This window comes from Apus apus, chromosome 2 (genome assembly GCF_020740795.1).
Source record: "Apus apus isolate bApuApu2 chromosome 2, bApuApu2.pri.cur, whole genome shotgun sequence".
In the NCBI taxonomy this organism is placed as follows: Eukaryota; Metazoa; Chordata; class Aves; order Apodiformes; family Apodidae; genus Apus; species Apus apus.
In genome coordinates this window covers 50,948,447-50,964,051 of record NC_067283.1, presented here as the reverse complement: position 1 = coordinate 50,964,051, position 15,605 = coordinate 50,948,447, and the positions used below count along the sequence as shown (strand labels likewise).

The 15,605-nt window shown below is 39.7% G+C and overlaps 1 protein-coding gene across 5 annotated transcripts in view; it reads left to right on the top strand.

Moving 5' to 3' along the window:
- The window catches only part of BBS9 (Bardet-Biedl syndrome 9), a 289,453-nt gene that overhangs the window by 4,271 nt on the left and 269,577 nt on the right, over positions 1-15,605 (top strand). For 4 of the 5 annotated variants that reach the window (XM_051611618.1, XM_051611619.1, XM_051611617.1 and 1 more), the window contains exons 4-6: positions 2,139-2,289; positions 2,904-2,968; positions 6,187-6,300. In XM_051611618.1, coding sequence (XP_051467578.1) covers positions 2,139-2,289; positions 2,904-2,968; positions 6,187-6,300 — 330 coding nt within the window. Of the gene's footprint in view, positions 1-2,138; positions 2,290-2,903; positions 2,969-4,271; positions 4,352-6,186; positions 6,301-15,605 lie in introns of those variants that run through there. The other variant, XM_051611621.1, reaches the window with a different exon arrangement.

Here is a 15,605-nt window from a genome sequence, read left to right as displayed (position 1 = left end):
ACTGTATTGTGTTTTCAGCAGACGAAGTCCTCCACAAGAGCAAGGGCTAACAGTCATGAGACTTCTCCCAGCTGCTTATAGAGTATTTTATCTGCTACTTCATCCTGGTTGGGTGGTCTATAATGGACTGTCACCAAGATGTCTGCTTTGTTGATCTTTCCCATGGTTCTTACCTGAAGAGTTTGTAGCCGTCCTTTGCAGCACTCCAGTTGTGAATCATTCCGCCATGTTTCTGTGATTGCAACTATATCAGTTTTCCAGCTGTACAGTGGCTTCCAGCTCTTCCTTTTTTCTGTGGACCTTGCTGCATACATTGGTGTAAATGCACTTCAGCTGGGCTATTGATCCTGCCACCTTCTTTTGGGGGAGAAGTCCTAATTTTGATGTGTCTGTACCAAGGCACTTTGTTGGTGTCTAACACATCAGTAACCCTTGAGCCACTATTGCTGTGTGGATCTCCATCCCCTACCTCCACTGAGACAGCAGACTGAAGGACCTTGCTAGCACACTATCCCTCCAATGTTGGCCTGTGACCCCCAGGCTTATCTCTAGCAAGCCTGGTTTTATTTCTTTCCCCCTTCAAATCTAGTATAAAGCTCTTTGAGCGACCCCTGCTAACTCTGGTGCAAAGGTCCTTTTCCCCCTTTGAGACAGTTGTCCCCTGTTGGTTGCCAGCAGGCCTGGTGTTGTGTAGACTGACCCATGATCAAAAACCCCCAGATTTTGCCAGAGTTCTATATAGCCTTTTCCTAGTAGAAAAAAACCAACATAGTTTGTATAAAACCAAAACTTAAACAGTGTTGTGAGAGTACTAGTCTGCTGTTTTATTTACTTTCTCAACATTATATTTTCCCTTTGTTTTTAGATTGGGCTCTTCTTCCTGAACCAAAACTGAATCAGCTAGTTGCAAAAAAAAAGACCTAACCATAGGTCAAAACGTCTTCAGTTATGTTTAAGTATTTTTAAGGAATAACTACAAGGAATTTAGTTTACTGTTGATGGACTACTTTTTACTGAGCTGAGGAAGAGATGTGTCAGTGTTATCTGAGTGAGGGACTTGGGTATGCAAGTTTTTTTTGTGGCTGGAGAGGAAGCAAGCAGCTGCTTTTAGCTTTTGACATGGGGTCCTGTGGAACTGTGCCAAACCTTTAGAGTCTGGTGCACCTGAGTATTTGTGTTCTCCTGACCTGTGGACAAGTATTATTTGTTTTGATTTTGATTTGCATTGGTATGACCTATATCTAGAGGAAATAAGTACTTGCAACAAACTGGAGTTGTTATAATGGGAGACACCTCTTTGGGGTTTATTTCATTAAGAATGTTTTCATAGAATCATAAAACTATTCAGGTTGGAAAAGACCCCTGAGATCACGGAGTCCAACCATCATCCCTACTCTACAAAGTTCTCCCCTAAACCATATCTACTAACACCACATCCAAATGACCCTTAAACACATCCAGGGATGGTGACTCAACCACCTCCCAGGGCGGCCTGTTCCAGTGTCTAACCATTCTTTCTGTGAATTTTTTTTTCCTAATCTTCAGTCTAAGTTTTATTATTCATTAACAACCAAATGATGACTTGCTTAAAATATTGATTCCAAAATAACTCATGTAACTATTGCATTCCTCTTTGAAATAATGGGTTTGTCTTGAGCAGGAGATGTCAAGGCTCTTAGCTTTGTTGACCTGGTGTAGTAACTTTCTGGCTTTAGTTTGCATTTGGGTAAACATAATCTGTCCCAGTTTTAAAATTTCACACTTCTACTGGTGTAGTATGTGTATGCACGAATCCAAGACATAGAAGCTGAAAGTTGGAAGTACTCTTCAAAACCATGATGGGACCTCTTAAGAAGAGTGAACTTCAATCTAAAGTGATGGAATAGTAATGATGGTCAGTGCCACTATCATGATAGTTGCCATATTTAGCTCATTGCTGACAGGTTTTCACTGATTTACAGAAAAGTTAGTGGCTAATCTTAACCTAGAAGACAGCACATAATCAAAATTAATTTAATCATGTATATGTTATTGTTATAGGGTATTCTTTGAAGCACTTCTGTGGTAAATGTAATTCTGCATGTGCTGTTGTATTCTGTAGTCACCTTTGTGTTTTTTGTCTTGGTTGTTTTTTTTAGATAAAATTATTGTGGGCAGTTATATGGGATACCTCCGAATCTTTAGTCCACATCCTGTAAAACCTGGAGAGGAAATACAACCTGAAGACTTGCTCTTGGAAGTGCAGTTACGAGAACCAATATTGCAGGTGGAAGTGGGAAAATTTGTTTCGTAAGTCAACAGGCTATATTGCTGCTTGTTTAAGGTTTAGATGTGATTTTCTTTATTTTGTGGGATGAGTTTTCAATTTCCAGATGAACTATTAGGCACTTCTATGAATGCTGCAGTATGCATTTGATCTGCTTCGTGAATTATCTTGAGAAAACTTTTACTTAATGTATGTGGGAGGGTAATCTTCCAGATACTTACACTTCCAGATAGAAGTATGTAGGACAGGAAAAATCTTATATTGAAAGGTTTTTTAGATGTTAAGAAGACATGAGTAACTTGTTATGATCTAAGACCACTGGTTTTGGGAAGAATTAGTTGTTTGAAAGTAACTTCAAGCTAAGCTGGGAAAATTCTTGACTTTCTCTTCATATTTAAATCTGAAAATATGTTCTTAAAGTATTGATTTTTATTTTGAATTTAACTTCTACTACTGCAGCATGAATTTAGGAAGGAAACTTCTGAGGTTTTACGCTAGCATCTAACACTCAAACCTTTGGATTTGCCTCACACTTGAAAGTAATTCCTACATGATAATTGTATTTTATCCTGTATGCATTTTACTTGGAGTTTATCTGGAAACAGTGCTTTTTTTTTTTTCTAAACCTTTTTTACAGTGGTACTGAAGGACTTCATCTGGCTGTGTTGCATTCCCGGAAACTCTGTGTATATGCTGTTACAGGTTAGTTTACAGACACAGGCTTTCCAGTGATTTTAAGTATATTCTGAAGTTTGGATTAGGTTATATGCTAAAATCGTTAAGTACAATGTTTTCTTGTCATCTCTGAAGAGCTGCAGTCATGTTCTCATATGGAAACTTGTATGTGAAGAGGAAACATTAGTAATTAGGTCTAGATATTTCCCAATGGTTATCAGTTTTGCTGATCTAATCAGTGCTTGAGATGCTGTGATGTGTTTGATGGTCTGTGGTTGGTAGTGCTTGTGAGCAACTAGTTCTCATTACAATTTTAGGAGTGGGTGTTACTGCTCAGCATGGTAATGAACTAATGGTTGTTTAATGACAAATTACTTATGTCTTTAAAAATGAAACAGCAATAATTATTTCTGAACTCAAAAATCTGTATAGTTTCTTAGAAAGCCAGAACATTGATAATGTAGCTCAAGAGAAGATAGGTTAGTACTGACAAAATGGTGAAACTACTACTAAATCCTCTTTCTTCTACTGCCTTTGTCTGTAAAACCTAAGTGCTGTGTGCTCTGTGGGTAAAGAGGCAAGTCACAAAATACCTGCTCTGTGCATGCATTCTTGGTAATATATGCTTAAAGCAAAACACAGATTTAAGAGGTCTGTTGGTTGTACCTAATCCTCAGTGTTCAATAGAAAACAACATCTTTTCTTTTTTCTGTGCAGGGACAAGTGAGGCTTCTTTCATGGTTGTCCCATAGGACCACCTTGCTTCCTATTCACAGCCTTGTAGGCAGAGAGGTTATAAACACATGCTTTCTTTCCAAATTCTATTTGCCTTCTAGTTATCTTATCTGGAGACACTTATAAAATTGTTTTTTTGTTGTGGGGTGATAGTTTGAGAGGTATTGCAGTTTTCATACTAACCCTTCTCTGCACTAGTGCTTATGTCTTAGGATTATAGCCTAGCAGTACAGTTTTTATTAAAACTATTTTATAATTAATGGCATGCAGCCACGAGTCTAGATTTTTCTAGTTATAATTTGCTATTTGATCTACATGGCTTAAGCATTTAAGTAACAATAAAAGTGAGGTTTTCCAATCCTCTAATAGACTCTTCATATGAATTTGTAAGCACTTGGGCTGTAATGGTAATTTTGCTCATCTGAACAGGTACTTTCAAACAAGCTCCTTTGAGAAATAATGCCCACTTTTCCTTTTGCCTCTATGGCACATTACACTTTCATAAAGGGGGATTTTTTACTTGTGTTATACATGTTGCTATGTTTGTTATCCATAGTAAAATAACTATACTGCTTCTCCTTGACAAATCCTTCAGGGCTAACTAAAGTTTGGCCTGCACAGAACTGGACAGCTTTCTGGCATTCAGCTGATGCCACCGGTCCTCCCTGGCACATGGTGAGCTCCACAAAGCCCCTGAACATTGGTGGGGGCTCTGCATGGGGGGCCCTGAGCATGTGGCAGTGAGTGGTCTCCCATAGGAGGTGGTGGGGTGACTGCCAGCGAGCTTGTTCCTGCCCTGCCTGCTGTATATATTACATTAGAGGGAGGAGGAGGTGGCACTTAGGCAGGGGGTGAGTGGCTAGGAAGGTGGGGAGAAGCTGGCCACCTGAGCACTACCAAAAATTTTTTGTTAAACTAATTGGTGATTGTGAGCTATGGCTCAGCCATCCAAGGTGTCCCCCTTTCTCCACAGCTGTTTCTGGTGACTCGTTAATAAGTAATATTTAAATTAACAACGAGATACAGGCAACTACATGAAATGTGAAATACAAAAAAATAATGCTGAGCTGTGCCTGCAGCTGCTCCCCATGCTGCTTCCCCCCTGCCTCTCCTGCCACTGGCCTCCCTGCCTGCACCTTCCTGCACCTCCTTCTCCCCCTAATGTGACATGTAGTGCGGAGTGAAGTGTGGAGTGTAGGGCTGGAGTGAGCTCACCTTTGGTCCCTCCTCTGCCTCCCATGAGAGACCGCTCGCTGCCGGGTGCTCAGGGCTCCCTGTGGCACTGCACAGAGCTGCTGCCTGTGTTCAAGGGCTTTATGGAGCTTGCTGTGCGACAGGGAGGAGCAGTGGCATCTGTTGACACATAGAATTGTCCCATGGAGAGTTGGGGGTGGAGAGTTATCCTAGGCCCAGCCTGGATACTGTATTACAGTCGGTATGCGTGGGCTAACTACTTTCTAATTTGCTTTTCCTCTGGTGTTGCTGCTTACTTATCCAGCCAGGCCTTTTTCCTTCATGTCTCTTCCAAAACTTTCCCTAATGTGGTCTTGTGTTAGGAGTAATTGCTTAAAAGCTATATTGGGTTTTAGTTGGAGAAGTTGCCTAAAAGTTTAGTATAAGCTACAAATCTTTCATAGCATGTTATTTAAGATGGTGTTGGAGTAAGATTTGTATACTTAAAGGTGTGGTAGAATTTAGCTTATTCACTCAGAACACCTTTTCCATGATGATATAACTGTAAAGTTTTTTTGTTTTCCTTTTGGTTTTTTTTTTACTTGATATTATTTGTTCCAAAGAGTTTCTTTACACAATGAAGAACTTGGCTTTCTTATGTGGTGCAGGAATGACTTCTGTTTATCATAAGGGAAGCTCTAGTTTCTTTAGAAAGACCTCTTGGAATTTCTGCTAGTTTCCTCAGGGAGTCAGGAAATTAAAGTCCATGGAGATCTTTTCAGTGTATTTGATGTATATAATAAAGTTACTTTTGTTACATATATTTTTCTCTTATCTTTGCATTGGTGATCACTGCATTGAATTTCAAACAGAGTAGAAGTGAGTGATAAATGTGCCCTAAGCATAGCTGTGTCAAATTATAGCTAATAACTAGTTACAGATTAATTTGAGACAAAAACTAATACAGCTGAGGCTGGCTGCTGGCTATAGTGTTCTCAGTTAATAACTAGAGAATCATAAGATAATTCCCCTTTGAGCAGCAGGCTTTTTTTCTGATGTTAAAGGTGTTCCTAATCTGAAGACAAATACATTTAAATATTAAAAATCTCAGCCTTTTGCTGACTATTTATAGCATATTTAGTATAATGAGACCTTATTTCTGGTTCTGGCCTTTAGGAATTTTGTAGCTTGGTGATTTTCTTGAAGAAAGCAGTAGTGTAAGCTTTCATATCTCAGAGTCACTAGTTAGTTTTTCAGGTTGCTTAAACTGTTACTCCTTTACTCCTTCAACATTGCATGGATCAAAGGTATAAATATATATCCATAAATCTTTTTAGGGACTTTGGGAAATGTGGAACATGGGAACCAGTATCAGATTAAACTGATGTATGAGCACAATCTTCAGAGAACTGCTTGTAATATGACTTACGGTCCGTTTGGTGGTGTAAAAGGTAAGATCCTTGTTGCATAATCTTTATTATTAGTTGTTTAACTGTGGACAGGTACATTTTGAAAGGTGACATGAAGTTTCTGTCTAGAGGAAACAATCTTTCTATAAATCACAGAATCACAGAATCCTAGGGATTGGAAGGGACCTAGAAAGATCATCTAGTCCAACCCCCCTGCTGGAGCAGCGTCACCTAGAGCACATCACACAGGAACACGTCCAGGCGGGTTTTGAATGTCTCCAGTGAAGGAGACTCCACAACCTGTCTGGGCAGCCTGTTCCAGTGCTCTGATGGTGGTATATTTTATCTGATGCATATAGAAAATAAAGCTAAAACGAGGCAAAGAACATTACATTTGGAATAGTTGTTTCCTTGCATCTTGAACAAGATACGGATTTACGAGGATAATACTGATTAAAAAAATTACAAAAACCCGGCTCTTCCCTTGTAAAATACTTCAATGTGTAAAATACTTTAGCATCTAAAATTGTTTTCTTCCATGGTTTAATTCTGTCTTGCTTTTCTGCATCTTGCCTAACCTCCACAAAGGAAAAAGTTAACATCTTCATTCTCTGAACCTAAAATGTAAAGTGTGTTTAAAGTTATGTAATGCATACTTGAAAAAAACTTTTGATTGGAAGAACATAAGAGTAGAAAATATTTATGGTGTTTGTAATTTTGAATGAGTTTAATAGATATCAGTTGTTTTTGAACTTGTGACACAGTTATGAATGTCTTTGTGTTCCAACCTGGAAGCATTTAGGTTTGTTATAAATGACATCTCTTCTCTTCAGAGGTAGGTCACCCAAGAATATTGGAAAGTGGTAGTCATCTATAGAAGTAGTGTCCCTAAACTGTTGGTGGAGTGATAGCACTTTACCAAGGCAGAAAGTCTTCTGAGGTCAATATGGCAAATATATGCAGATAATAATAGAATCTTAGAATGGCTAGGGTTGGAAGGAACCTTAAAGATCATCTAGATCCAAGCCCCCTGCATTGGCAGGGACACCTTCCACTAGACCAGTTTGCTCAGAACCCCATCCACCCTGGTCTTGAACACTTCCAGGTACAGGTCATTCACAACTTCTCTGGGCAGCCTGTTCCAGTGTCTCACCACCCTCATAGTGGAGAATTTCCCTCAGTTCTGTCTTTAATAATTTTCTGGTAATAATTCTACAATGTCTTACTCTAAACACAAGCTTGTTCCTGGACTTAAATTCAGCTGACCAAAAACTGCTTGAAGAGATTTTCACCTACTAATTTTGCATGATCACATTGGGAAAAACCGTCAGCTCGTATGAGTGGGAAAGTATCTGTGCTATGAGTATACTGAGGAGTGAGTGTATAGGGTATGGATATATTCTTGTTAACAGCAGAAAGAAAATATAGAATTTCCTGAATCTGAGAAGAGGGAATGGTGTGTTTCCTGACATAAATGTAGTGGACTGGGAGTAACAGATGTATTGAAATCACAAAATGGTAGGGGTTGGAAGGGACCTCTGGAGATCATCTAGTCAAACCTCCCTGCTAGAGCAGGATTCCCTAGAGCAGGTTACACAGGAACATGTCCAGATATATTTTTAACATCTCCAGGGATGGAGGCTCTACAGCCTCCCTCAGCAATTTGTTCCAGGGCTCTGTTACCCTCAGAGTAAGGAAGTATTTTCTTATATTTAGGTTAAACCTCCTGTTTACCAGTTTGTGGCAATTCTGCCTTGTTCTGCCACTGGACACCATTGAGAAGAGTCTGGCCCATTCTCCTGACACCTGCCTGTTAGATATTTGTAAACATTTATGAGATCCTCCCTCAACCTCCTTTTCTCCAAGCTAAACAGACCCAGCTCTCTTAGCCTTTCCTCATATGGTAGATGAGGGGATGGGTAAGCTAGGAGTTGGGAGTGTCTGGGAATGGTTCAGGGATGAAACAAATACCTATGTACCACAACACAGGTAATAAACTCTAGATTTTTGGCATGCATGTTTCTTTACCATGGAGATACAAGTAGAAGCCTGACCACCAGCTCAGTCTTGATGCCTGATGTGTGTCTCATATGCCTTATCATAACCTGGGGGGGATGCAAGTGATGTAATGAAGAAAATATCTTTGCAAGCTAGGGAGATGGTAATGTTCACCTCAGAACCTACTTAGCCAGCCAAACACTTTTCAACACCCAGGATGATAAAAATGACAGCCAATCCTGACAAAGCAGCAAGAACAGCAGAGAGAACTCCGGCAAGTTCTGCTATCTTCTCTTGTTTTCTAGTGCTGGGGCTAGCACTTCTACTCCAACATGTCAGGCTGCCTTCCTTTTCCTTCTTCCCCATGTTCCAGTTTGCATTAGTATGTTAGTTGCTGTAGAAAAAGTATGACCTTGAGTCTTGTTTTGAGGTGGCAAAAATGTTAAACAAGGAAGGCAAAAATTTGCATTATGTAATAAATAATACATGTTCATATCATAAACTGCAGAATGATTCTTAAGTTTAAGACTTAAATCTAGGAAAATTGTATTGAATGTTTGCATACCTGGTAACAGGTTACTAAGCTATATATCAAATCATCAGAGAAGTAGGCAAAATGGACACTGGAGAAAGCTGTTTTGGAGAAATGAAAGAATTTTCATATTGTAGGTTTCCTGGACTGAATGTCCCTTTTATGTGGCTTTTCTAGACAGCTTGATTAGCTTTCTTGTCCAGGATGTGCTTTTAATCTTTCCCCGACCTTTTTGCAGTGAATATTTAGGGTTTTTTAAGTGTTATCTTTAATACCCTGTTATCTCTTTGAGACTTTTAAATAACAGTATTGTGATTTTATTTCCATCTTGCAAGACCAGCCAGAGTGAGCCAGAAAGGAGGTCTATCAAATGTTGGTAATGCAGGAAACAGCCTGTCCTGGTATGGCCTGCTATAGTATCTGTGTGTATCTTTGGCAGATGCTCTGGGCTGTAATTGAAAGCCAGCCAGTCTGTAAATAAGTATTTTTTACTATCTGTCTTCCACAGCCTTTTCTGGAATTCTTGCCAGACATCTTCTAGCAGTCTTTCTTGCCTTCAGCAGAAGTTAATTCATGATGGGGGCAGTGCTGTAAGTGTACAGCAGTGAGCTTGCTTTGCTAACAGCCTGACCTCTAGACCGCACTCTGGAAGTGGACTAGTTTAACTTAGGAAGGGCTTTTGTATTTATTGCTGTCTGTTACTGCTGTAACCTAGGTTACTTAGGCACTTCAGAGGTCAAGTTTGCAGAGCTACCGAAGTAGACCAAGGGGAATGGCAGTTGAAGAGGAGGAGGAAAGCGTATGTACAAGGAGAGCATGCTGTGGGCATGTCAGGAAGGAGGTTGAATATGTCCCCCAGGAACATTCTCTTTCACCTGAGAATGGTTCCAGACAGTTGCCTGCCAATTCAATGGATATTGTGGAAAATGATCAGTTCCCTACTGCTTTCTCTTACCTTGGCTAAAATACTTGCCTCTTGGCATTAATATTTCTCCTGTAATCATTAATATTGTGATTTTTGACCCACATGCAGTCAATACAACTGTGGCCTTAACTGAATTGCCAGCTGCTCTGTTAGGAAGGCTGAACAGTGGTGAAGGTGGCTGAGGCTTGCCTCTTCCTGACTGCTGCCCTGTGCTTTGTAGAGAATCTTGTGGGGAAAGAGTTCAAGCATGTTCTCTTGTCTTCAAAAATAAGCAGGCATCAAAGTCTGCAGAAAAATATGTAAGGGAATTATGTTTCAATCCAGCAGCTCTTTAACTTGGAGTTGCTGAAAGTCCTGCAGTTCCCTCTAGAGCCTTACAGGGGCTGACGAGGCAGAGACTTTTTCAGACCAAACTTTCAATTTTCATAATAAAATTTGGTTTAGGATGTGTTGGAGTAGAATTTAGTTCTCTTATTTACAAAGCAACTTAGTGTCTTTAGAATGCCTGTCTTTTAATAAGAAACTACCTGAAATTTTTCTCGGGTATTGTTTGACCTAAAGTCCTGTTAGAGCTTTTCAGAAATTAAGCAGAACAGCTGTTAGGAGCAAGTGCGCTACTACTGTTTTATGTTTTTGGCTAAGAAGCTCCACCAAGCTTCCCTCAGCTGTCTGTAGTTAAATGTGTGTTTACATAAAACTCTTCTGGTGCCTACTTTCTGCAGTTTCATTAGGGAAGAGGATTTCTCACCGCTTCTGTTACTGTGGTAGCTGGGGAAGAATGTAGTTGTTTGATACGTTCAAAATATAGAAACAAACACCATTAGGTGTGTGTCATGTTCTCGGCTTCCTCCACTGTAAATTTTTTTCTGTCCTGATTTTGCTAGTTTGTGGCAATCTTAGACCCTTATGTTATAATTTGGTCTGTTAAATTGTGAATCTCTGTAACTGAAATGTAATGAAATTATGAAACATACAAAGAACAACTGCCGTTTATCAGCTGGTAGTTTTGGTCTCTTATACTAATAAAGAAGGTATTATAGATTTCTTTGAACAGAGAATTGTGAGGTGAACAAATAGATTTTGTAGCCTTGTTGCTAGCAGCTTCATTCTTGGTAGCAGCTTCAGATTAATGACTTGATGCTATGCGCAGCCTTCGCATGTGAAAGAATTGACGAAGATATCCTCATAACAAGAACAGATGAAGACAATCAACAGACCCATTTATCCAATCTCATCCTAGAAGGTTGAAATATAAAGTAATGATTTAAGCTATGGAATAAAAAAGGCAAAGACTGAGTTGTCAAGTGTCTTTAATAGATCAACAGTGTGCATTTGTCTTAAACATAGAGTGTGAATTGTGGTTGTCACCACTAGATGGTCCTCTCATTACAGTTATTGGTTAGTAGGCTGCATCTCTAAAGCTGCCTTTATGCTTGATCTGATTCTAAAGGTGTATTTACTGCAAGAGGTAATGAAGTATAGAAAACAAACACTTTCTGAAAACCTGTATAGCTTAAAGTGTTTTATTGATTAAAACAAAGTATTCTGTTGGCTGTAGAAATTTAACAAAGGTGAAATGAACTTGACTCAGCGAAACCACTAATGGGCCAGGGGTGTGGGAAATAACAAGGAAATCCCTTATATGTTTAGCTAGAATCCTACAGAAAGGATTGCTTTTGTTATGTGGAATGCTTTTTGTGTATATCTTCTTTTTGTATTTCTGAACTCTTCCTCATGATCTTAGAGTTGGAAATTGAGTTTGTCCTGCAATGCTCTGTTTCTAGCATGTCTTTTTAGAAAGAATGACTCATGATAAAACCATGAGTTAGTAGTGCTGAACACTGGTTTTCAACCAAGTGAACTCTTAACCCTAACCACAGAATGTCACAGCCCTTAAGTAATAAACAGATTGTACAGTCTTCATGTTTTACTTCAAATATAAAATTTAACAAGTTGAAGTGACTCTACTGTAAGCTCTTCTGATTATTTTTAAGAAAATAAGGTGAAAAAAACTGCACTTGTATTCATATTGCACCCTTATCTATGGTGAGGACTCAACTCTACAAAAAAATGTTACGTTGTATAACCTAATTTATGACAATTTTTATAAGGTCAGGTTATACTGTTATGGCATCATGCAGTTATGCCACCAGAGATTGCTTTTCATATCAATCAATTTTCATAGTAAGCTGTGTTTTCTGATAGCTTACAATATATTTGAAAGTATTTTGTTTTCATGTCTGTAGTATGCAATTCTGGGTCTTTAGGTAGAGTCAGTGCCAAGTTACTGGGTAAGTTTGTTAAATAACTTGATCAGTTTGTAGTAGCAAGAGTATAGCTTGCGTAACTGGTTCATATTTTTGCTTAGGAGAGAAGTGACAAAGTTGTTGAGCATCTTAGGCTTGTTTAGAGTCTTTGGTCACACAAAAGCAAGCTCTCTATTACTCTGTCAAATATCTCAGTTGAGTTTCTCTAATGTGAGCAGCTTAGTCTTCCGTAGTTGCCATGTGGTGTAGAGGCAGCTGCACTGGTTATACAACAGTGTGTACTAGATGCAACATGAGATGTGCTGGTTTAGAATTCTAGTTTGTATACTGGATAGCATTTCAAATGTCTTACAAGACAAATGTATCAAGACTTCTGAGGACAATTAAATAAAATAGTTCTAACTGTTTTACTGTGCTGGTAAACACTAAATGATGGAACTTCATTTGGCTGACTGAAAGTCACTGCTGATAGATAACTTCTCATAAATGAGTTGTGTATTTTGTGACTGTTAAAAGAATGCAATAGAGTGAAGCAAGTGAATTGAATATAGTGTCTCAATTAAGAATTCCTTTCTTCTATATGCAGCACTGTACCTCCAGTTCAGTTCTTAAGGCATAAATCTACTATTAAGCTATTATCACCTTAAGCAATATCCTATATAGTTTAATCTTAAAACAATATTTATGGAAAAACAGTGATGATTTTGTCTATGTTACGTATGTAGTGATTTAGATTTTGAGCTAGTATTGTTAAATTTTGTGATTAACATGATTTGATCATAGTTTTGTTCCATTCTTAATTTTTTGGTTACAATTCCACCAAAATAATTTACATTCTCTTTAGTAGAATTTTTATCTCTTGAGTCCTTTTAATTAAAATAATGCTGAATTGGATCTGTTCTAGCTGTGTAGAAATTTTGGTTAATCAGTTTGAGTGTTGGCTTCAATGTTATGAAACAATAGCAGTGAAGCATCCTCATGTAGTCATTAAAACTTATCAATGGGTAATCACTCAGAGATAGTTAAGGTAATTATCAACTGCTCGCTCTCGAATCACAAGAATTTACTTTTTGGGTACAGTAGATTTGCAGGCAATTGGCATTAGGCAAAACTAGTTTTTAACTCAAGCCAAATAAATTAATATTATTTCATAATTAATTTTTATAGCCTTAATTCGTGCTGCAGATATTTTAATTTTGTACCTGCAACATATAGAAATCTGATCTGTACCTTGACTGTCTTATTCATGTTGAGGGTATTGTTCTGCCCTTACAGAAATCTGAGAAAGACTAACTTGGAAATTCAGCCGTACTCCTATTTCACCAGTTTCTGTTCAACAGATGACTACTCAGCTGAGGTGGAGCCTGCTTTTAAAAAGTGATGGTATTATGCTCTTATGTAGTAAACCAGAAGTACCACAGAATGTTTGGGGTTGGAAAGGACCTTGAAGATCATAGAGTTCCAACTCTCCTGCATGGGCAGGGACACCTCCCACCAGAGCAGACTGGTCAGAGCCCCATCCAACCTGGCCTTGCACTCCTCCAGGGATGGAGCCCCCACAACATCTCTGGGCAGCCTGTTCCAGTGTCCCACCACCCCTACACTGAAGAATTTTTGCCTGATCTCTAACCTAAATATCTCTTCAGTTTCCAACCATTACCCCTTGTCCTCTCACTGCAATCCCCTATAAAAAGTCCTTCCCCAGCTTTCCTGTAGGCCCCCTTCAGGTACTGGAAGGCCACTATGAGGTCCCCCTGGAGTCTTCTCTTCTTCAGACTGAACAGCTCCAACTCCCTCAGCCTGTCCTCAGAGGTGCTCCAGCCCTTGGATCATTTTTGTGACCCTTCTCTGGACACATTCCAACAGGTCCACATCTTTACTGTGCTGGGGGCACCAACGCTGGATGCAGTATTCTAGGTGAGGTCTCACCAGGGCAGAGCAGAAGGGCAGAGTCACCTCTCTCAATCTGCTGGCCACACTTCTGTTGATGCAGCCCAGGATGCAGTGGGCCTTCTGGGCTGCAACTGCACATTGGTGGCTCATGTCCAGCTATTGATCCACTAGTACCCCCATGTCCTTTTCCACAGTGTTGCTCTCAAGTGTGACCTCCCCCAGCCTGTATTCATATCTTGGGTTACCTCAACCCATGTGCAGGACCCTGCACTTGGCCTTATTGAACCTCATGAGGTTCACCTGGGCCCACTTCTCTAGCTTGTCCAGGTCCTTCTGGATGGCATTCCATCCCTCTGGCATGTCAACTGCATCACCCAGCTTCCTGTCATCAGCAAATTTGTGGAGGGTGCTCTCAATGCCACTGTCAATATCGTTAATGAAGATGTTAAACAACACTGGACCCAGCACTGACCACTGAGGGACACCACTTGTCACTGTTTTCCATCTGGACTTAGAGCCATTGACCACTATCCTCTGGATGTGACCATCCAGCCAATTCCTTATCCACTGAACAGTCTACCCATCAAACCCATATCTCTCCAATTTAGAGAGAAGGATGTTTTGGGGGACTGTGTCAAGGGCCTTGCAGAAGTCCAGATAGATGACATCCACTGCTTTTCCCTGATTGACAGATGTAGTCACTTTGTTGTAGAAAGCTGCTAGGTTGGTCAGGCAAGATTTGTCCCTGGCAAAGCTGTGCTGGCTGTCCTGGATCACCTCCTTGTCCCCCATGTGCCTTAGCATGTCTTCTAGGAGGATCTGTTCCATGATCTTCTCAGGTACAGAGGTGAGGCTGATAGGTTGGTAATTGCCGGGGTCCTCCTTTCTACCCTTTTTAAATATGGGTGTAACTTGTCCTTTCTTCCAGTCAGCAGGGACTTCACCTGACTGCCCTGACTCTTCAAGTATCAAGGACAGTGGCTTGGCAACTACATCTGCCAATTCCTTCAGGACTCTGGGATGTATCTCAGCAGGTCCCATGGACTTCTATATCTTCAGGTTCCTGAGTACCCCCTTACTACTGTTTTGAAAAAGTGTGTAGAACAGACCACAATTTCATTCTTTGCTTTTTTTGCCTGGAGTCAGATTTTACTTGTTTGAGGGAAGTTTAAGAAATCAATTTCTGCTGAAATGACGAAGAATAGAGAAGTGCATTAAAGTAAAAAGAAAACCACTAATACTTGAAGCTTAATTAGCTTTGCAGGTTATCACATACATTTTGTGTGGTCATTTGTGCATTAAACTGAATGGTGGGCAGGATAGTATGTCATACAGGAACAAACAGCAGTGCATAAGGAGTGAATACTGGAATTGTACACTTTGAGGACTGGTGTAGGAAGTGCAGGTTTCCTCAGCTACTGGCTGAAGTGCTAAGGGAGTGTGTGAATGATCATGTGCTGTAATAAAATAAAAAGGATGTTGACCTCTCCCAGGTGAGGATTGAGTTCTGTGATTGTTTTCCAGAGTGTGAGTGGTACATTCAGGTGTATGTATAAATGTTCTCAACACTTCCAGTTTAATTTTTCAATTTATGTTATCAAGATTTTGCCTTCTACTTAAGAACTGAAGAGGTAGCATATTGGTAGCTTACCAGTGGAACACACAAGATATTGGATTACTCTTGAATAGAATACTGATTTGATTTAGTGACAGAGTCAAAACAAGGGCTTTC